The 24,078-nt window shown below is 37.7% G+C and overlaps 1 protein-coding gene across 3 annotated transcripts in view; it reads left to right on the top strand.

Moving 5' to 3' along the window:
• Positions 1–24,078, top strand: part of GUCY1A1 (guanylate cyclase 1 soluble subunit alpha 1) — a 61,496-nt gene that overhangs the window by 9,189 nt on the left and 28,229 nt on the right. For all 3 annotated transcript variants that reach the window (XM_055144556.1, XM_055144555.1, XM_055144557.1), the window contains exons 2-3: positions 12,893–13,242; positions 20,458–20,519. In XM_055144556.1, the coding sequence (XP_055000531.1) occupies positions 12,988–13,242; positions 20,458–20,519 (317 nt within the window). In that variant the 5' untranslated portion in view covers positions 12,893–12,987. The remainder of the gene's footprint in view (positions 1–12,892; positions 13,243–20,457; positions 20,520–24,078) is intronic.

Genomic DNA, 24,078 nt, shown 5'->3' with positions numbered 1-24,078 from the left:
AACCATACATGGTGGTAGCGACTGAACCCAAATAGAAAGCTTCTCGATAGAGTCTGCACCTTGGTTGGATAGCAAATCATTTGACTTAAATTTCTGCCTTTGCTTTCTCTTTTTTTCCATATTTCTTTGAAGCTGGGATGGCACTGACTTAGGCTGGGTTGCTTATCATCTACAACTTCCCTTCTGGCTTGGCCGTGAGGAGGAAGTTCATCTATTAAGACTCACACTCTCATAAAAACTTTCTCTGTAAGATGTCCTGTCCCATGGCTAAAGCTCCTATGAATTTATGCAAACCTTTGGATGGTATCCCTAGGATGCTCAGAATAGACATTTATATATAAGAGCAGAATCTTATTTTCTCAATAGCAAGAGAGATGTAAAGCATGTGGAATATAGATAAGAAAAGGCAGATAGGCAGAGTGCATCGAGAACCAATAGCATCTCCAATTGAAAGAGACTAAAAGAAAAATGTGACAATCCTGAAACTGGCTAATTTTTCACTATTCATTTTCTTCTTTATTGGGGGTAGTTTAGAACATTTTTCCTCACCAACATGTTATGGCCTTTATTTATTAAGCCAACTGAACCAGAGGTCAATTGGATCAATATTTTAGCAAAAACATGTCGGGAATTTCCATCTTAATCTTGGGTCTCCTTCAGTACATAGGGGAAATTGGTAACTGCATGTTACCAGAGGCTTACAATAACACAAGAGTAGTTGGCATGGTTTCTTAATTTTTTCTGTCTATAATAAATAATCCTTGATGACTGTATGAATTTAAGAAATTTTGCTGCATGTGACGTACCGAAAAAACATTTTAAGTGGTATAGGAATTATTCAGTAATTATAGATTTAAGTGAATCGTCCAACAGCCAAATTTTAGCCTCTGAGTGTGCCGCCCCCAGTCTTGTAGATGCACAGTATTACAGCCATATTGCCTTCACTGTAATTTGTTTGCATGTTCATTTTTGTCTCTGCCTTTTGCACATACATCTCTTTCCCTTGAAATGCCTTGTCTTGTTTTCTTGCTGTTTCTTATTCTAGAAGATTCTTCTGAAGTCCTTTTTCCTAGGAACTATTTGCCAAATACCTCACTTAGGGGTTAAGTAAAGATTCTATCTCTTCCTGTCACAATCTGCCATGATAGCTCACACCAAACTTAATGTGTAGGTTTTGATTCTGTCCACCCCCATCCCTCCTGGAGATTCTTGTGAAAGGTTTAGTTTTAGCTCTTCAAAAAGTTTGCTCAGAGAATCTGTAGTTTATGTGAGTGTCATCTTGCAGTATGTTTACTTGGATGTTTGGTCTCATTCACTCAGCGTCACAATTTTGAGATTTATCTTTATTGCATATACTTGCTGAGTAGCTGAGTAGCAGTTCTTTGTATTAATAGCTGTACATCTTCTCATCCACATGATGAAAGATATTTAAATAGCTTCCAGGTTTTTTTGCTGTTACAGATAAGACTATAAATATTTGCACGTATGTCTTTTAATATGCATTTACATATTTTTTTGGATAAAAACCTAGTAATGGAATAGCTAAATGATATAATAAAACATATTTAACATTTTAAGAAGCTGACATATAGGACCAGAGAGAAAGTGCATTAGATGTTTCTTTTTCATGCAGCCAACCTGGGTTCAATTCCCAGCATTACATATGGCTCCCCAACCCCTTCAAGGAGTGATCGATGAGCATAGAAACAAGAGTTATGCCCTGAGTACCACTAAATGTGTGATTCAAAGCAGAAGAAGAAAAAATGAAAGGTAGGAAGGAAGAAAGGAAGGAAAGAAGGAAGAGGGAAAGAAGAAAAAAGAAACTGATATACTTAAAAATATAACAAATTAGATTTATATCAACTAAATATGAGAATTTTAGTTATTCCTCGTTTTTATAATTCTTGGCATTTTCAAACATTTCAATTTAGACATTGTAATCATGTTTTTTCTTCACAACTCATAGAAAATATGTATCACTGCATATATGTATACATACATACATACATATATATAGAGAGAAGAATGATACAGCTTCTTGGTAAGGTGTCTTCCAATCTTGATTACTGTCACTTTATATTAGAGTTATAAGTTCTATGGTATTATCTTCTTTAATATTGACTTAATTATTGTCTTTTATTAAATATTATGCTTAATTTTCAATGTCTGCTAGACAGTTGGCTGAATTTCAGTATTGGATTTGCATTGAATCTATAAACTATTTAGAAAAAAATTGATACCTAACCAATAGAAAGTACATCTCTATATTTATTTATGCCTTTCGATCAATATTTATGGTTTCCAGCTTAGATGTTTTACAACATCTAAACTATATTTATTCTAAGTATTTTATATTTGTTTCCATTATTACTATATCAGAAATGGATGTTAAAAGTATCATCTCTCATTTCTTTACCGTTAGCACAGAAGCTGCCATGTATGTTTGTATACTAGTCGTGTACCTTGCCTGCAGCCTTTCTGAAATGACTTCTTACTTCACTTTGTTAATTAGAAAGCCCTGTGGAAATTTCTACATGGAAATTTATGGCTACACATAACAAATAAGAGCAGTTTTATTTTCCCCTTTCCAGTCTTTCTGCTTTTTGCATCTTTTCCTTTATTTATTGGAAAGCCTAAAACCTAGGCACAGTATGGTGTTGATCAAAATCGGTGAGCGGAGACATTCTTGCCTTATTCCTAGTCATAGTGGGATAATGTTACTCTTGCACCTTAATTTAACCACTCTAAAAGTTTTAATATGTGCCATGTGTAGATTAGTGCAAACTCTATATCTCATCAAGCTTGTTCTCATTCTTAGGATTGAAATTAGTCTCAGGATTTTTCTGCAACCCAAGCAGAAGTGGAAGTCTCTGCTCTTTGGCTCTGTATGGGTTAACCCTGTTTACTGTGTGGCTTCTGTTTGCCAAAAAATACCAATGTGCATAAGCAACATGATACTTTCTATTTTTCAAAATCTTACTACCTAATTTGCTATTCCCCAATCTGTTGGTCTTGATGTAATCAATGTTCAGTTACACTATGATATTTCTTCACTGTGTATTTCTACTTCTGTTCACTGTTTCTCCATTCTCATAATAAGAATATTAGAATTGGCCCAATAAAAATTGCACATGTATTTTTAATCTAAAAGTCAGTAACATTTTTTCAGTTGTCCTACTACGGACTGAATTGTATCTTTTACTAAATTTGTGAAATTTGTAGTGTGAAGCTTTAGCCACTATGGGATGACATTCTGAATTGGGATTTTTGGGAGACATATAGGTTTACATTTGATCATGAAGAAGACACCCTTGGATGGATGGGTATGGTGATCTTCTAAAAAGAGGCATCAGAGTAATCCCATTCCCATCCCTCCCCACCAACCCCCTTCCATGTTAGGACACAGCCAGAATATGCTCATCAGTATGATGAGAAAGGACTCCTCACATGAAACTCACCTGACACTAGCCTGAGCATCTGGACCTGAGCAAGTGAATTTTTGTGCTTTCAACTATCCAGTCTCTCGAATGATATTTTTAGTTGATGGCAGTGCAGATAAACCAACTAAACCAACGTCTTCCTCTTACTACTTGCCAAATATCCTGCTTTTTGAAACTCTTTTTTCAAAAATTATTTGCTTTCACATAATTTTGCATTTTTGTTTCTTTTCTGGAAAATTTTTACTGATATTCTGTGGTTTACAATGCTATTAGTAATGTTTCTCATGCACATAATACCCACCCCTCACCCATTGCCTGTGTATGATTTCTCCTGTTCTTAAATATGAAGATTTTTCCATAGTATTGAATCCAGTCACCCTTTCCTCTGCATGCTGTCACCGGAAGGATTAAACTGAATCTCTGACTTGAGTGGCTTCCTGCATGCAGAGGACTCTAAGCAACTGTCTTGATCTGTTAAATGCTCCTTAATTAGAGACTCCAGTATTCAAATACGTGTCTATGCACTCATAGTCGATGGTCCAAATACACAGAGGAAAGTTCAGAACACCCTTCTCAAACCCACTTCTATGGCGTGTGGCCCCATTATCTTTCCACAGAAAAACTCAGAGTCATCTTCTTCCTCAGACCTAGTCAGTTGCAAAGCATAGCAGTTTAATTTTACAATATCTCCAGAACCCATTCTTTCCTGCCCTTCACCACAACGTCCTTTGCTGCATTCACTGTTTTCCTTCCATGGCATGCCTTTTCAGTAATGTTGTTAGCAATATTGTTTGGTTCAGACCCTAATCCTTTGAAGTACAAATAAATGTTTCTTGTTTAGAAGGTCAGCAAATTATAAATATATCAATGACATTAAATTTTGTTGCAGCAGAAAAACATTCTCTGTAGGCTTGTTTTAGCCTCCTTTGACTTTTATAAGTTTACTTATTTTTTTTGCCCGTGTCTTGCCTTAACTACTGGTTATAAGCTTCTATTAATATATTTTATTGAAATTACTCAATTTTGTTGTACCTAATGATACATAGCGCTAAACTAAGTGCTCTTAATAAAGCAATGGACTCTGAGTAGCATGTACACCTTTTCATTTAGCTCACTTTACAGTGAGATAAAAAGGGAGATTGGGAATTGTATGAGCATTTTTGGTTTCTGGGCAGAACTTAATGAATTTAATAAACTGCAATGTATAGTGATATTTTTTCCCTTGTAGGAAAGTTAAAACTAATAATAAAGTAGAGAAAACAGAACAAAAAAATCATAAGATAAGCACTGTAGCACTGTTGTCCCATTGTTCGTCGATTTGCTCGAGCAGGCACCAGTAACGTCTGCATTGTGAGACTTGATAAGGTAACTAATAAAAATAATAAAACAAAAAATATAAGTGGGACAACTCAACTTTTTTGGAGTTTTATGTCATCTCCGTATGGTGTATTTTTGTTTGTATGTTCAAACATTTCAGGGAATATAAAGAGAAATTATTGAATTGATCTGATCACAAAAACTTAAACTCACATAATGTTCATGTATCATGAATTTTTCTGTTAGTTTGATTCAATTCTTCAACAACCTCAAGAGCATTCTTGGGGTGCTCTCCTTGGCCTGACCCCAGGTCAGCAGAGAGCAGGTTGGATTTGCCAATTCCTGCCTGAAGGTCCTGAGAGTTTGGTATTCTCGGTGGTGGCCTAACTTTGTCTGCCCCTCTATTCCTGCCTTCCCAAGTTGAAATTTCCTTAAGTCCCCACCATCACCATTCACATATTTGTTTCTAGTCCTTTTCATTCACATGGCCAGTTCTACACTGCCAGTTTGATCTAGATTAGGTTGGGTAAGAGCTTGTCTCCAGCAATGCTTACAGAGACCTTTTGTTTTCTTTTCTTTCTTTTTTTTTTTTGCTTTTTGGGTCACACCCAGCAATGCACAGGGGTCACTCCTGGCTCATGCACTCAGGAATCACTCCTGGTGGTGCTCAGGGGACCATATGGGATGCTGGGATTTGAACCTGGGTCGGCCATGTGCAAGGCAAACGCCCTACCCACTGTGCTATCACTCCAGCCCCTCTTTTGTTTTCTTGATTATGCTATTTCCAATGACCACATCAGAAGAACTAAGAGATCCCTATCATGTCTTTTTTTCTAACATTTTTTTCAAGTGTGACAGTTGCGAACCTAGACCATTTGAACCTCGTTACTTAGTGGTTAGTTCTGTGTTTGAGGGATTATTTCTTAGTGCTACAAAAGAAAAACTGCTTTTTAGAGGGCAAGAATTATTTCTCTCAGAGGCCTTCTTTCATTGCGAGAAATTTTTCCTAGACCTATAAAAGAACAAAAAATTTGAAAGTCAATTTATAATTCCTGCTACTTATTTTTAGATGCACTCTGTAACAAGTATCTCCAGAACCTCACATTCCTTAATGTACTTTATAAATATAAAAATTTTAACATCACGGATGTCTTTTAACCATTCCTTGAGTCCACCCTGCCTATTATCCCTTAAGTGTAAAGGCAATATTTAAACAATGAAGATGTTGGTATTATCAGGACATCACAAAAAGACAAATGTTTTGTCTCTTCTTAATTAATTTCGAATGCAAATATCTTCTGTATTGAAGATACCTATTTTGTCAAAACTAAAAAAAATATAGAAAAAAATCCCTGAAATCTCCACTCAAATAGTAAAGTTTAATTCTAACTTTTTCCTCAACTCATTCTAAAATTCTGAAATAATTAAAAATATTTCTTGTTTTTGGTTTTGGTTTTGGAGACATACTCAGTTTTGCTCAGGGCTTGCTCTTGTCTCTGTGCTCAGGGATCACTCCTGGTGGTGTTTGGGGAAGGGATTGAACCTTGGTGGCAGCATGCAAGGCAAGTGATTTCCCCACTCTACTATCTCTCTGGCCCCACTGACATGTTTTTTATTATATGTACCTTTTTTTGCTGTAGTTAATATTTCAATTGTGTGTGTTCTAGTTTTTCGTAGTAGAGTAATATAGTTTTATTTAAAGAAAGTGATTTAGACTAATATTAGTGTGTGTGTTTGTGTGTGTGTCTGTGTGTGTTACATGCTCAAGAAAAGAAGATGAATTTCTTCAGAGGGGTATGAAGTGGAGAGCACATATTTCAGGTTGAGATGTAGGACAAATGTCACGGTAGGGGATGAGCCTGTATTCTAATATTTTACTAAGAATTTTGGCATGAACCTTATTTGATGATGAAATTACATAAGGCAAAACCAAAATAGAAGCTGTAAGCTTCTATTATTTTGAATGTTATTTATTTTGTGATCCAATAAAAAGAATGCAAAATAAAATAGTTTTTATTTTTTAGTATGAATAGTTTTCTTCGTAGGGAGAATGTTTTCTGTATTTTTAGGGCACTATAGACCTGTAGATCAGAGTTTTCCTGAATAGGCTTTGGAAAATGATAATGTGATCTTTCTGAGAAAATGAATGTGTCAGTCCTCTATCACTTTTCCTATGCATGTATTTCCTCTTAGCTTTCAAACACCTCCTTATGTCATTGTGACAAAGTTTCATGGTTGAGCTTCCAGAAGCTCAGTGAGGTTAAGAAAAGTGTCCAATGCCACATGACTCCTCGGAAGTTAGAGTGACAGTCAGCATTTACTATCATACACTTGGGGTCAAGTACATTTCTAAGTGCTTTAGATTGATCGATTTGTTGACTCAGAATATATTTAGGAGATCACTGTTGAAAGTTTCCCTGTTTGCAAGAGAAAGTAGAAGTGAAATTAAGAACTAAGCTCACAGAGCTTTGTGAGGTCACAGAGCTGGTCAATGGTAGGAGGAAGAAGCAAAAATGCACCACTTGATCAGAGAACTTGAACTCTTGATGGCTCCACTAACTTTTCCACCTCAGGCACCATTGTGTCTCGCACCTCTGCTGAGGTGAAATCATGCCTCCATCAAGAAGCTGTCCTCGTGTTATTATCATTCCTCTTCATATATATATATATATATATATATATACATATACATATGTGCATACACATGTATCTATCACTGTCATCATATCTATACATATGTCAATATATAGACATAATGTAATATGTATTTATATATGATCTAAGACACACCAAAAGTTATTACAGAGCAGGTAAAATAGCAGATTAGTGTATCCATGAACTATATGATGCCAACGATGTGCTTTCGGGCCATCCCGACTGGATAAACTAAAAAGAGAAAGTGAAATTTTATGAGATAACTCAAAGTTCAAGTATAGATGCAAGGAATGTACTAGGCCCTTAATTTTCTCTATGTGGTCCTACTAGCCACATGGTGCTACAAGCACCACAGGATGTACCTCTGGAGGTCCCCAAGCACTGGCTGGTAACTGAGAGTAACTGGAAATGGTCCCCCGTGGAATGGGTGAGGTGCTAGCATGGGCTGTAACTGTATATGGATATTAGTCTCTCACTTATAATTGTGTATGGACCAGTTACATTACAGCAGCCACCTGAAAAGAGATGGAGCTGGATAAAATAAAAAGGAATTGTATCTCTCCCTGGACTCCTTTTGTAATAACTATTATATTTTTAGTAAATATATTTTTAAATATATTGACTGGAGCAATAGCACAGTGGGGAGGGCATTTGCCTTGCACGCACCCAACCCGGGTTTGATTCCTCCGTCCTTCTTGGAGAGCCCGGCCAGCTACCGAGAGTATCCCACCCACATGGCAAGCTACCCGTGGCATATTCGGTATGCCAAAAACAGTAACCAACAAGTCTCACAATGGAGATGTTACTGGTGCCCGATAGAGCAAACTGATGAACAACGGGACGACAGTGCAGCAGTGCATATTTTTAAATGACTAAGTATCTGTAAGGAAAGATTTTAGGAATAAGACTATCACAAGAATGATAGGAAGAGCTTAGGGAATTGTTTTATAGTCTTCAAGATCAAAATATTAAAACTTTTGTCTGATCTTCGTGATCTGTATATCCTATCATAATAGGAATGCTATTAGATTTGAAACAGCATTAAACACATTAATTCATTTCAATTTGGGGTAATTATCACACTAAATAAATTTTAACACATAAATATTTAATGTCTATAATCCAAAAGGTTTTGATCTTTACTTAGTTAAAATTATTCTATAATTTTATAAATATTTTATGTAAAAATGAGAGTGAGTATACTAAATTATACTGTGTTCTTCAAAGATGTCACACAATTACCTCCTAAATTAAATCTAAAATGTTATTGACAATGTATGTCATATTTTTCACAAAAATAATAATTTATTGAACCTCCATCTAATTAAATATAAAACTGCTTTAAAGATGATTAAACGTAATTGTGCTTCCTAATATAGTTCTAGGAGGCAATTGCTATCAAACGAGAGGCAGACTCAGCATTTTTCAGTTGCCAGCAATGAGACGACTGCTGCTTATAAAGTTGTTCTCTTTGCTTGGGAGAGTTACCAGTACCTTTGTAGTGAGAAATAAATTGAGATACGTACCTTCTATTCTTTTTAAAGATTGCTGGAGACACAATTTTCAGATTTGAGTTTTTGAGAGGACATTGAAGTCAATTCTCGGGTGTCTGGGTTCTTGAAGGGGATTTTTCTCGTACCAGGTACTGGCATTTCTGAGACTACACATGAGCGGGGAAGACCAGCTGACCAAACCGTTTCTGAAATTACATGAGTATTGTACAGAAGAGTCATCATGAATGTGGTTGAAAAATATATTCTGTATTTCTGGCAGACAACTGCAAAGTAAACATAGGTTTCCAAGGTACATTTGTTTCATAATACAATTTCATCAGTTGAACAGATGACAAATGCTATCTAATATATATATGTGATATATATATCACATACATATATCAGAAATACATGTATGAGCCAATGAAATTAACCACTTAAATGATCTTCAAAAGTAAGCACAACTTGTTTTCTGTGGTTGTATTTCCTCCAATGAAAGACATATTGGCACATTTGGGGAGTGTGTATGCTATACCTGACAGTGCTGGGGGGTTTCTCCTTGGTCCATCCTCTATGGTGCTCCAGGAACAATTGTGCTTAGGGTTTTTTTGAGGTACATAGCATGGCATCCAGGCCCCCATATGTGAAGGATGCACTCAGTCCCATGGAGCTATCTCTCTGGCCTGACACATTAGGCACATTTTGTGAAGTTCTACTATGTAATACAGGAGAAGAAAGTTTGATAAATAACTTGTATCATGCTGCAGGGAGACTGAAGTGGGAAGATAAACAGAAAATTAAAGTGTTTGCAAACAAGAGTTTAAGTGTAGTGATAATAAAAGAATATGATCTGAGACATTTTTGTCTTATAATCTTACAAACTGGGCTGCAGCAATAGCGCAGCAGGTAGGGTGTTTGCCTTGCACGCGGCCGACCCGGATTTGATTCCTCTGCCCCTCTCGGAGAGCCCGGCAAGCTACCCAGAGTATCCCGCCTGCACGGCAGAGCCTGGCAAGCTACCCGTGGCATATTCGATATGCCAAAAACAGTAACAAGTCTCACAATGGAGATGTTACTGGTACCCACTCAAGCAAATCGATGAGCAAAGGGATGACAACGACAGTTGACAGTGAAACTTACAAACTAAAAGTTTATTTTGCCAAACTGAAGTCTAATACTAAGATTCTAAAAAGTATCAGAAATTTAGGATGCAATTCTATACCTTCATAAAATCCAACCTAATTTCTCTTTCTGTTCTGGGGCCACTCCTAGAAGTACTCAAGAGTAACTCCTGGTTCTGTGCTCGGGGATTACTCCTGGTATTGCTCAGAGGATGACATGTGGTGCTGGGCATTGAACCAGGGTGAGCTGCATGCAATACAAGTGCGTTAACCCTTGTAATATCACTCTAGTGCCCAACCTATGTAATATTTAATGATATTCCTTTTCTTTTAGCATCCTATTCTATTTATTATAGTTATTTTTATATAACTGAAATAATGGTATTTAGATAGGATGTATTCCTGAAAAATAATACAACCTAATAATTTTAGAGTTATTTACTGTTATCTACTGTACTCCTTCATCATATTCCAATTGTACAAAACTGGGTCTGCACAGGTTGCTGTATTTTGGAGGCATAGTGGATAGAGGAGATGTAGATGTTACTCTAGATTTGAAGTCAAAATTACATTTGGGGGCCGGAGCGATAGCACAGCGGGTAGGGCGTTTGCCTTGCATGCGGCCGACCCAGGTTCGATCCCCGGCATCCCATATGGTCCCCCAAGCACCGCCAGGAGTAATTCCTGAGTGCAAAGCCAGGAGTAACCCCTGAGCATCGCTGGGTGTGACCCAAAAAGCAAAAAAAAAAATTACATTTGGGTTAGGACTGGAGAGATAATACGGGGGTAAGGAACTTGCCTTGCACATTGTTGATCTGGATCATTCCTTGTCTCTATATATGATTCCCTTGGCACTGCCAGTAGTTTTCCCCATCACAGGGCCAAGGAAGTCTAATCACAGAGTCACATGTAAACCTTGAGTGCTCCCCAGTGTAAACCAGGTGTGCTCCCCCATACCCATATCCTGTTTTAATAAATAATGTTGGATTGGACACATCCAGGCCTGTTCCCTTGTTTCTGAGCTGTGGCTACTTACACGCTGCAGTGGCAGAGCTGAGTGGTTGATGGGGATCCAGAAAGCTGAAGGCATCAGCTCTCTAGCCCTTAGTAAGAAGGTTTACTCACCACTCAACCGAGAATTATATTGAGATATATTTAAGACTGAGAAACACATGTTTGTCGAATTAAGATTCCACAGACATGTAGGTGAAAGTCTCAGGGTTTGGGGACTTTTAAAAGCCAAATGACCATTTCCTCTATTGAACCCAGGTCAGCTATGTGCAAGGCAAACGCCCTACCCTCTATGCTATCACTCCAGCCCATTTTTTTTTCAGTAATCATTTCAATTTTCAGTAATCATTTCAATTAAACTTTATTTTTACATTTGAAAGCATTTTAGGTCTGAAAACATACTTGGATCTTGTATATGTATATATGTATGTTTGCATATATGTCTATGTATATATGTATTTTGTTTCAGTATGTTTAGGAGATTTGGGTCTGTGCTATTTTGCTTTTTTGGAAGGGATAATATAGTGAGAATGTAGTCATACTATAACTAATGAAACAATGATTTGACCTTGGCTTTGGTCATAAAACCATAGTGGTCTCAGATAAATTAAATGAAAACAAATAGGCTTGTAAGTTACAAAAATGAAAATGTATTAGTAATTGGAGAACATTTTTAGGAAGAACTATGTTCCATTAAAATATTAAAAGAGTGTACTTAACTAATATATTAAACTGTATACATGGGGCCTGAGAGATAGACAGCAGATAAAGGGCTTACCCAATTTCAGTCCCCAACACTGCGGATGGTCCCTTGAATAATCAAGGAATGATCCCTGACTGAGCACAGAGCCGGGAGTCAGCCTTGAGCACTGTGGTTTGGTACCTAAACCAGAAAAATGAATGTATATGTTGTATATACTTTGACCAAATGTACTATCATTTTAAAATGGACCTTTTCACCCAAATTTTTTTTTCTTCTCTGAAAATCACCAGTTCTCTTTGCTTTTTTAGGCCTGTCTTTCTTTTCCTTTCTTTTTTTTTAATTGATTTTTTATTTTATAAGCTAGTTTACAATATTTGATTACATTTAATACTCAAACACCAATTCCACCACCATTACACCTTTCTACCACCATATTTGGGATGTTTCCAACCCAAACACCAATCCCTGTCCCAAAGCACAACCAAAATAATATATTTTGTATTGTTTGTTATGAAAAACTGCTGAAAATGCTACAAAAAAGTATCCATAGAGGAAACAGTGTAAAGATTGTTCTATTTTAGCAAGGGCCATTAAGACCTTCTTTAGGATATCACTAACATGTTGTTAAAGGTTGAGTGATGGGAACTTTCATATATATGAATATATATGCATATGTATATATATTTCCCTCTATAATTGGTTGCCTACTATTGAACCCCATCAAATGTGGTGTGCTATTCTTGGAGAATGGGTAGGCATTGTCTTATGATGTATTGCGCAGCCACAAATGTGGCCGTACAGACCATGAATAGGTTGATTTGTGTGTGAGGCTTAGCCAAGCGTGTAAGGAGTGACCTTGAACATGGCAGTGGTTGGGTTGTGGAGGTTTTCAGCTACCGGGGCTGAGAGTTCCTTGGAGTGTGGAGGGAGCTCACTCGCCCCTCCAAGGTGCCCCGAGTGAAACTGCCTGGTGCAGGGTCCCAGGGCATGGATATGGTGGGTGTCACGTTGCTTCCTTCCGGGAAAGAAAGACTTTCGATCTGGATGGTGGCCGATGACGAGATTATCTGGCCAAAGGTCTGTCTTTCTTGATTTGCTATGATGTATTAAAGTCACTCCTCTTTTTTGTTTTCCTCCCCCAAAATACTCCAGGCACCACAGTGCTTGACAAAATAAGTGACCTGTACTTGCAGAAGAAGCAGAGCTAATCAGAATATATCTACTTTGGGGGAGAAACCAACAACACCATGTTTTGCACCAAGTTGAAGGATCTCAAGATTACTGGGGAGTGTCCTTTCTCCTTGCTGGCACCTGGACAGGGTCCCAAAGAGTCATCCCAGGAGGTAGCAGGAAGCTCCGAGAGCTGCAAATTAACTCCTACTGGCTCTGGGGAAGTTCCAGAGAAGAATGCAGGAGGAAGCATTCCTCAAAGGAAGACCAGTCGAAGTCGAGTTTATCTTCACACCTTGGCTGAGAGTATTTGCAAATTGATATTCCCAGAGGTGAGTGCTTGCCCTTTTTAGTTTATTGATACTTTGAAAATGGTAAAGATATTTTCTAGGAAAAGATCCTTGCTTTCTCACTTCGAAGCTGATAGTAAATGTAGAATATTTCCTGGAAACCCATAAAAATATCCCTTTCAAGCAGTGAGACTATTAAATTTTGCTTTATCTTAAAATTTTTTAAGACCTGGCCTTCTTTCTCAAGGGAATCCTACATTCTGATGGACTTTGTGACTTTGAGCAGTGCTTACCCTCAGCTTCTTTGTCTGTTAATTGGAAATATGAATAGTGCATAAGCCCTAGAATATTAATGTGCATTAAGTGAAGCCATACAAAGAATCCTTTGTATATCTTAAGTGCTTGGTTGTTGTTAGAAATTATTTTAAAATAAAATTTCTGGACAAATATTTATTTCCACCCGGTTTCCACCTCTAATTCACTTTTTGATGTGGAAAAATCTCCCTGTTTTCTGCTTCTAAATCAGAATTCTCTGTTCTAGCCAGGCACAGGTCAGAGCCGTGGGCTTGGCCTTGTCAATATGCCGGTAGCTTGGACACCTCTTGATGTTATTCTTTGAGATGTCAATCCTAATGCTATTTTGTTACCTATAGCACCTTCTGTTAATGTACTTTTTTTTTCAGGTTATTAAAATATAACCTTTTGGGGTTGGTTAACATGTGCATAGTAGGAAATGGAAAAAAAGGAGAATTAACGAACATATTAAATAATTATACGCGGTGATGTCTGACATGTACTTCTAGATCTTGTTTACCTACACAACATAGCATCTTTATTTTATTTATTTATTTATTTATTTGCTTTTTGGGTCACACCCGGCAATGCACAGGGGTCACTCCTGGCTCTGCACTCAGGAATCACCCCTGGCGGTGCTCAGGGGACCATATGGGATGCTGGGAATCGAACCCGGGTCAGCCGTGTGCAAGGCAAACGCCCTACCCGCTCTGCTATCACTCCAACCCCAACATAGCATCTTTTATAATAATAAAATCTGTGGTTATGTATCAGGCCTCTTTATACACCATAAATATTTATCATTTACAAGTCCCCAAATGAGTTTCTGATAACCAAGAATCCACAACACTACTCAATTTGGAAGGAAAAAATTTATTCTAGCCAATCAACTCTTAGATGTTCCAAGGTTGACATCGTATAATTAAAAAAAGTAGAATTTGTGAATTAACCCAGTTTGTAATAACTGATAGAAAGGAAACATCTTAGATATAGACTCCTTAAACTATCTCTGAGTAATAAAACATCAGGACTTGGTCGTACAATAGGCAGCAGAGGGAGAGAAGAACTTGCAGGGCAAGACTTCCTGGTCTCATTTGATGACGCCTGCTGATGCGTGGCCGTAGGAAGGAACACAGTGTCAGCGTTTCAATTAGGGCTCAGCTTCCTTGCTAAAATTTTCTAATATGGGTTGGATAATACATTCTATGAGAAGCTTATATTCTCTTAGCTGGTTGCTTTGTCTCATTTACTTATTTTTAATTTTTTTAAACAAATTTCTATGATATGCCAGTTACAAAGATTTCGTGATCGGGTTTCTGTCAAACAATGTTCCAACACTCGTCCCTCCACCAGTGTACATTTCCCACCACCAGTGTCCTTCCGATATCCCTCTGCCACCAATGGCCCCAGCCTGCCTCTGTGGAAGGAAGGCACTTCTCTCTCTCTTTCTCTCTCTCTTTCTCTCTCTCTCTCTATCTATCTATCATCTATCTCTTTCTCTATCTCTCTCTCTGTATGTGTGTCTCTCTCTCCCTCTCTCTGTCTCTCTCTGTGTATGTGTGTCTCTCTCTCCCTCTCTCTGTCTCTCTCTGTGTCTCTATGTTTCTCTCTCTGTCTCTCTCTACTTTTTGACTTTGCAGTACAGATACTCAGAGGCCATCATGTTTGGTCCTTTACCCTTTCAGCACACATCTCCCATCCAGAGCTATCCCTCCAAACCATCATTGTCATGATGGTTCTTTTTCCATCCCAACTGCCCTCTCCCTTAGCTCTTGAGTCAGGCTTCCAATAAGGGACCAATCTCTCTTGGCCTTTGTTTATACTGTTCTTGGGTGGTAGTCTAATGCTATATATTTTTTATACACCACAAATGACTACAGTCATTATTTATAGATCCCTCTTCTGACTTATTTCACCAAGCATACTCCGTGTCCATCCTTTTATAAGCGAATTTCATGACTTCAGTTTTTCTAAGAACTGTATAGTATTCCATTATATAGATGTATGATAGCTTCTTTAACCAGTCATCTGTTCTGAGGCACTTGGGTTTTTTAAGATTCTGCCTATTGTGAACAGTGCTGCAATGAACCATACAAGTACAGGTGTCATCTGTTGCGTGTTATTGCATCCCAGAGGTATATTACCAGAAGTGGTGTTGCTGGGTCATATGGAAGTTCACTTTCTAGTTTTTAATTTTTTTCCAAGAAGGCTGACCAGTCAACATTCCCACCAACAATGAATGAGAGTCCTTTTTTTCCACGCATTCATGCCAGCACTGGTTGTTCTTATTCTCTTTGGTATGTACCAGTCTCTGTGGTGTAAAGTGATACCTCATTGTTGTTTTGATTTGCATCTCCCTGATGATTAGCGATGTAGAGCAACTTTTTCATTTTTACTTGAACCTTAAGAGTATGCAGTCTTTTTATTGTAACTATGCCAATATCTTTATCTGAAGGCCTGTTGCTATTTCTGCTTATTACTGCGCTTTTAAGAAGACTCTGGGGGTAGGCCAAATTCTTTTGTTTTATAACAGCTTTAGAAATTCTTTTGTTTTCATTTTCGTTTTTGGGCCACACCTGGCTGTGTTCAGAGCTCACTCCTGACTGTGCTGAGGAATCTCTTCTGACAGGCAAGGGACCTTATTTGGGGGCCTGGGATTAAACCCAAGTCAGATACATGCAAGGCAAGCACTTTGCTCCCTTTTTTACCTCTAGGGCCCAGAGCACATTCTTAATTAGGTTAAGTATTTTAAGAATAGAAGAGACATGTAGAGTGCTTCTCTACACATTGGGCTAAAAATAAAGCAATTGAGTATCTCCATGATACCTTTCTTTCTTTGTTAGTGCTCACAGATTTTTTTAATAAACCCACAACATGGGAGATTGACAGTGACATAGGACCATAGAATGAGACTAGGGAATGAAGCTGTAGGAAACAGACAGGAGGGTCCCAGGAAGGAACCAAGTTTGGAAGGAAACCACAGTTCGAGAAAGTTTAAGAAGCCTTGATCTGGAATAGCGTATCAGTTGTTTAAACATTATATCTTTAAGCCCGAGAGATAGTACAGGGGTTAAGGTGTTTTGCCTTACATGAAGCTGACCTGGTTGGTTCAATGTCTATCATTGCATAGGGCCCCCAAACCATAATAATAATAACAACAAACATAAGTATTTTTCTTTAATAAGAACAATATCTTGTTCTTTTATTGTAACTATGCCAATAGTTTCTTCTTCAAATTCTTTTTATACTGTTCAGAATTATCCTTTGCATACTTCATTTTAGTGGTTGTAGGGGACAATTTATTAAATTATATACCTAAAATATCTAGTGTCCCTTAGTGTATATTTATTATACCCCAATAAGACTAATTTTAAAATAACAGCTTTTAAAACATCCCATTCACCAGCTCCAGGAAATAAGGGGATCCATTAACTTTATCATGCAAATCAAACCACATTCCAATCATAGCAAAGGATCCCTACATAGCTTGAGATTCTCATACTTACTGAGTAATTTCTAGAAATCTATGTAATATTTACATGGAAGACAAAAGCAATGCCTATCTGTTGCTGACTCACTGTCACCTTCCAAGGGGATTTTAAGAGTGATAATACTAAAAGTGACCACGTGACTAGAGCCCTTTCTTCACAGTCTTTGCCAGAGCATAGCAGCTTTGCATACTTTAATTTAATTGATATTCACAGTCCAGTGGGATCATCTCAAATACCATTTCGCCACAAAATAGTTCTTACTCTAGATAATCGGATTAAATTCACTGTTCAATCAAGTTTTTATGGGGACAAACATTAAGATTGAGTAACCTCAGTTAATTTAAAGTGAGGGCTATCAACCTAGAATACTGGATTCATAGCATTTAGTCCAATCTTACTGGCCATCTACCTCACATTTTTCTGTTCTGCTTGGAGAAATTGGGCACATAACATTAAGGCACTTACATTGTGAACAAACAATAGCTAGAGAAGTGAAAGAGTCTCTGTGTCTATTTCATAGTTTATTGCTCTTTCTACTACAATATTATTTGCTTATTTTTCATGGATATTGATCTCTGATAATCTCCAAGCGTAGTATTTTTAAGGAGTTTGCAGTGGAATACTAGCCACAGTTGTAGCAAAGTAGAATCCACTAACTGAGCTGTCTATCAAGTTGATTTGATTGTAAACATTACATCAAGTCAAAGACTTAGTGTTAATAGGAGAATCTTAAAGTAATCACGAAGTCTACATGTGCTCTAAATACTAAATTGTAAGGAGAGGGGGGAAAGAAGGGAAAAAAGGGAAGGTATTTCAAATTCATAAGAAAAATTATAATATTTCTTGTCTATAAGTAAAGTAAGATAGGTTTTAAAGTTAATCATTATCTGGACTAGAAGCCCAGGAGATACTATGAAGCCTTAGCACTGTTGCACTGTCCTCCCGCGTCTCGTTGTTTGATGATTTGCTCTAGCGGGCACCAGTAAGGTCTTCATTGTGAGACTTGTTGTTACTGTTTTTGGCATATTGAATGAATATGCCACGGGTAGCTTGCCAGGCTGTGCCGTGTGGGTGGGATACTCTCCGTAGCTTGCCGGGCTATCTGAGAGAGACGGAGGAATGGAACCTGGGTCAGCCATATGCAAGGCAAATGCCTTAAGAAAGAAAAATATCCTGCAATTTGCAGCAAGTTGGATGCAAGTAGAAGGTATCATGTTGAGTGAGGTTGGTCAGATAGAAAGGAAAGTGATCTCTCTTATAGGTGGGACTTAAAAATACACAGCAAGGTGGCAACAAAGGGCCAAGGCAGCACTATGGGAGAACTGATTCACATAACTGAGTTGGGACTGCAAGGGTTTTAAATGGATTGGTGTGGGGGGAAGAGGCAGGTATAAGGTGGTGGGTGTGAAGCAGGAGAAAACATCACTCACAGTATTGCAAGTCAGAGAAGTGCAATCAATTACAAATTATTTTTTTTTTCAAGTTAGATTTGCTAAAATCTGAGTGCTCATTCATTCCGGCAGCCCCTTACCTTAGTTACGAACCCTTTCCCTGTAGAAATATCTTTTGCAGGAAGAGGTCAGAGGGTCCCTGGTATCATGGACTCTAGTCCACACTAATATGTCACTTCCAGTGGTGTCAGAGACATTTCAAGTACCTTGGTTTGGAAATGGGCTGGAGCGATAGTACAGTGGTAGGGCGTTCGCCTTTCAGGCAGCCGACCCATGTTTGATTCCTCCGCCGCTACCGGAGAGCCCGGCAAGCTACCGAGAGTAATTGAGCCTGCACAGCAGAGCCTGGCAAGCTACCCGTGGCATATTAGATATGTCAAAGAGAGTAACAATAAGTCTCACAATGAGAGACGTTACTGGTGCCCACTCGAATGAATCGATGAGCAACGGGATGACAGTGAGTGGTTTGGAAATGCACCTTATTTCAGTCTCACCAATTTAAGATTCACTCCCTTTTCCCTAGGTATAAAATACTGCTGAGAAACATGCCCGTACTTTCCTTCCTGAACTTGTGTGTACATCTTGCTCTTTGCTATCAGAACTGATCTCAGGTTTGACCATTAGCTAAGTCTTTGTGGCTTGCTTCCTTCTGAGAGAGACATGTTCATGTGTCAGTACATAGTAAGGAAATTTCCTCCTTATATAATGGAGGAAATATATATATATATATGTATAAATTTCTATATGTAATTTCTATATAAATATATAATTCCTCCTTATGTAATAGACTCATTTCTTCTGAGTCTAATTTCTAATAAATTTTAAGTTTCTTTCCTAAGCTCTGTAAGCACTTTAAAAAGGACAATGCTTTTCATAATCCTTTTCATAAGCGCCAAAGCTTGCTCTATTTTGCATACCCTAACTACTTCACTTGGCCAGTGGAAAAACTGAGGGTGATATAAATAGTTCTTAAGAAAAAAGGAATTTCCCAACTTGAAACATAGCCAGAAAATACTTAACTTTCTTCTGGGTAAAGTGCAGAAAGAATCCGTGGTTATGATAAACACGCTCTTTATGTGGAATGCACAATCAGAGGGCAGCTCTAATTACCAATTGCTCTATTTTCTAGTTAACTAGATATATTGAATAACCAGATAGACTGTTATAAGAAATGAAATAGGCAATAAATTATTTATTAAATAAAGATGTATGTGTATAGCACATGCATCTTATTTAATGTCTTTTAAATATAGTTTATGAAATCGAATATTCACAAAGTGCACATAGAACAACAAAAGAGAAAAAGACTCTATTTGATGAGGGTCATTAGACCAAAGAGAGAAAAATCAGTAAAAGTGTAGATAAATCTAAGACTTGTTTTGTGTTAGTCATCAATTAACCTTGATGACGGATTGGAATGGGGGGGGGGGTGGGAGATGGGCTCGGGAATAGGCAGGAATGGCCACAGCCCAGAAGTTTCTAGATCTGGGGAAAAGATACTGAAAAGTATCTTTGAAAGTAAATATGTACTTGTAGTTAAGGGGAAAGAGTCACTGACGTGCTGGATGTAGTTTGTGAGAATAACAAGAATTTACTTGGCTTGAGCCATGCTGAGATTGAAGTATTGGCAGCAGTTGTAAAGGGATTTCCTGCCTCCGAGGAAGCAATGCCCCCCAGTGCCTTCTTCGAGGGCCTGACCTTACCCAACTGGACTCTTCTATTGGGATTCTGCCTCCGCTCAACTGGACCTTGCTCTGTGGCTTCCGTGAGACCACCCACAGAGAAAACAGGCTCTTTGGACCCAAAGATCCAAACTCAAACACATCAGAGCTTATTGTTTCCCACGTTTGAAAAACCGCACATAAAACTGTTTCCTGTTTTCTAAAGTGTCAGTTTTCCACATTTTACCATCCAGTTGTGATGTTTATTCTACACTACGGTGATGATTTTCAAAAACTATTCCCCTTTAAATAAATTATTATTTAACCAAGTGGTTAAAACTTTCATTTTTAAATTTTCAGTTCGAGAGGCTGAACCTTGCTCTTCAGAGGACTCTGGCAAAACACAAGATCAAGGAAAGCAGGTAAATTCAACCCCTTTAACTGTGTCACCCTCTTAACACCCCTACCAGCTGCCAACTCATCTGGAATGTGCCACCATTCCTTTAACGTCCGTGGTATGCCAGCCTCTGGACATAGTGCTTAGCTGTTGTTACTCATTGGAAAGTAAACATGCTTTCTCTTCCCACCTTTCCTATTTGGATTAATCGAAAACATCTTTTCCTTACAGAAGTTTAGAAGTCTAGGAAAAGACAGACTGAGTTTTTAATCTGGGTTTTTCAGAGTTTGTGATTTTAATATGTTGGCATATATATATATATATATATATATATATACACACACACCCACATATATGTAGCTTTTCACAAGCATCCATGAGGATCATTCTTTTCTAATAAAGGGTAATATTTAGTAGAATACATATAAATAATATGTATTATTTAATATATATTAATATTTATCACTGTATCACTGACACTGTCATCCCATTGCTCATCGATTTGTTTGAGCAGGCACCAGTAACATCTTCATTGTGAGACTTGTCACTGTTTTTGGCATATTGAAATATGCCGTGGGTGACTTGCCAAGCTCTGCCGTGCAGGCAGGATACTCTCAGTAGCTTGCCGGGCTCTCTGAGAGGGATGGAGGAATTGAACCTGGGTCGGCCGAGTGCAAGGCAAATGTCATACCTGCTGTGTTATCGCACCAGCCCTATATATAAACATTTATAGGGTTGGGAGCAATAACACAGCAGGGTAGGACATTGACCTTGCATATGTGTCTGATGTAGGTTTGATCCCTGGCATACCATATGATCCCCTGAGCACCATCAGGAGTAATTCCTGAGTGCAGAGCCGGGAGTAACCCCTGAGAATCCCTAAATATAATATATATTTAGAGCAGACAAATAAGTGGTGGATAGCAAAGAATTAGAATAGACTCCTGGCCTGGGCACTGCATGGAAGCAGGACTGTGATAACTCCTCTCACCCCACCCCCTCCCACCCCACATTGCACTCCAGCACACACACACACAGAGTTAGAGGTCAGTTAAACTTTTCTCTATATAAGTAGTAGATGGAAGAATCAAGTGGGTTAGATGGAGGGGATTCTAGAGACCTTAAGCAATAATTGTTGACCAAGATGTAAGCGCATGCTTTGATGTTTTGGATAGCCTGTTTGGTTATAAAACATTCTACACTCCCTGAGTATCAGTTTCTCTTACACTTTTTTGATCATACTGGGGTGAGGGAGGAGGTTCCCAAGAATTTCTCAGTTGGTTCAGGGACCACGCCTGGCTATTCTTGTCCAACTAGGGTGATGGCTGAATTGAAAGTGCGGAGAGTACTTTTCTGCTCAGACCTGCCTTGCAGGCCCTTTAGTGTCACTCTAGCAGTGCTTGGGGGCCCTCCAGGACTCCACCCAGCTGGTGATGCTGATGGTGGTACCAAGACAGGATTGGCACAGCCCATGGTTCTGGGCACTAAATCAGTGCTGGCCATGGCCTTTATGTCCCCAGTGCCTAAGCATTTTTTCCTTGTATTATTATTTTTTAAAGGTTTTCTTTGAAAAATATTTCAGGAGATGCTTAATATTCAAGGTGATTTTTTTATCATTTACATAGTTCATTTTTCAAATACATTTTGGTATATTTACTGTTGGCAGAAGAAAACTTGCTGATTCTTTCAAAGCCCAAGGATTATTTCACTTATACATAAGACACTACTTGAGATCCAGTGTGAAGACTTGAACACAGAAGTTGGCACATCAGTGACACCATAGTCAGGGATATTTGATCAATTCATTCATCTACTCATAAGGGGATAATCTGCTCTATGGATCATCTGCGCTTTATTTTCCTTGCAGACTAACTGCTCCCAGCTTTGCAGACAGCTGGCCAGCCAAGAAGGGGTCATTGATAGATCCCAAAGTAGAAAGTGTGAATCTATGTGTCTGACAGAAGCTGTGTTTACAGCAGTGATAGGAAAAGCATTCCAGAATGCCTCTGACCTGAATTCTCAGTCTCCTGATAAGATAGCCACTAGCCTTGTTGCTGTGCTACTGGGGCCGTCTGCCTCAATCCTTGGCAGTCAGTTTACTCAAAATTTATTCTCAGGCCTTTGTGTTCTGAACGTTCCTAAACTACACACAGACGTTTCGTTAGGATGCCTTCCAGGCAGTGGAGTGCTTTTAAAAATTTCAAAACTTTGCTGAGATTATTTTCTTTGGAAATCTTGCAAACCCTTTCCTGATTTCTTCAAGAGCTGGTGATCACAATTTGAAATTGCTCTAATGATAATAATCATTCAGTTGTTGAAAGAAGATAAGGAATTTTTGTTCTCAGAAGACTGCCTGCTGATAGGGTAAATGACTTTCCTCTTCTTGTTTCTGTTTTTGTTTGTTTTTTCTTTTTCTTTTTTTTTTTCTGTCTGCCTCCATCCCCCATCTTCTATTTTTGGCAAGTGAGCTGCAACTTTTACTCTTCTCAGTTTGCCAGCCACTAAATACCACTATCGTGACTTGAAAAGCAAAATCCTAACATATTAAACAATTAATTGTCCTTAAATAAAAGACTAAACACCCTACTCAAAGTAAATGAATGAGTTATAATGCAGTTGTGAATAATAGTACTTGTAATAAACCACTTAATTTGGTTGTAAGAAGAACTTTCACTTTTCTTCTTTTTCTGGGACCATATGGTACATCATAACATTAATCAGCTCATGAGTGTATATGTGTGTGTGTGTATGTGTGTATACACCTGTAGTTACAACTGTTTTCATTGGAGAAAAAGATAGAGAATTTATTTTGAATTGCACTTAGTACTATTTGGGCTAGTAAATTTTCTCACATCTCAGAGTTTTCTGAGCAGTTTTGCTCTTATTATTTGTGAGCAAAAGTATAAATTACTCAACATGAGAAAAAGAGGTGACTCTAAAGGATGATTACTATAAAACAAAATATGTCACATAAAGTAATATATGACAGAGAGTTGGGGAACTCTGTACTTAAATTGTGATATAGTGAGTGTTGACCAATGTATAAAAAATATTTACACTCTAACACAAAGCAGTTTAGCTTTATGTAGAAAAATTATGGAATGAACAACTTCTTCTTTTGCAAATATTTCCTTTCAAAACTTCTTCACACAAAACTTTACTAGTGAAAATTATTCAAAAGTTTATATTTGTGCTTATTTGTAAATGTCACTTGTGTAATAACAAGTTGGACAAAACTAACAAATAATTTTGATTGTTTTTAAACCTGCTTTAGTGGTTTGGCAAATTTGTTCACAGTGGTGATTTATTAGAAATCATCAAAAATAACTAAGAAACCATAAATCAACATATTGTTGAGTTGAAATTATCTAAACCTTCTAACAATAGGAATGAATGCTACTATATCATCTACGACTTCAATACTATAGAAACCAGAAACAAAATTAGATAAGTAATAGATTTCCCTAGATACATATTCTTATACAAGAAAACAAAACTCTAGTACAATATCTGAAGGTATATATGAATACATAAATGAAAACCACCAAACAAATTATTTGATGTATTTTCTTTAGAAAATGTAT

This window comes from Sorex araneus, chromosome 7, assembly GCF_027595985.1.
Source record: "Sorex araneus isolate mSorAra2 chromosome 7, mSorAra2.pri, whole genome shotgun sequence".
NCBI classification, from domain to species: domain Eukaryota; kingdom Metazoa; phylum Chordata; class Mammalia; order Eulipotyphla; family Soricidae; genus Sorex; species Sorex araneus.
This window is presented reverse-complemented; position numbering and strand designations above follow the sequence as displayed.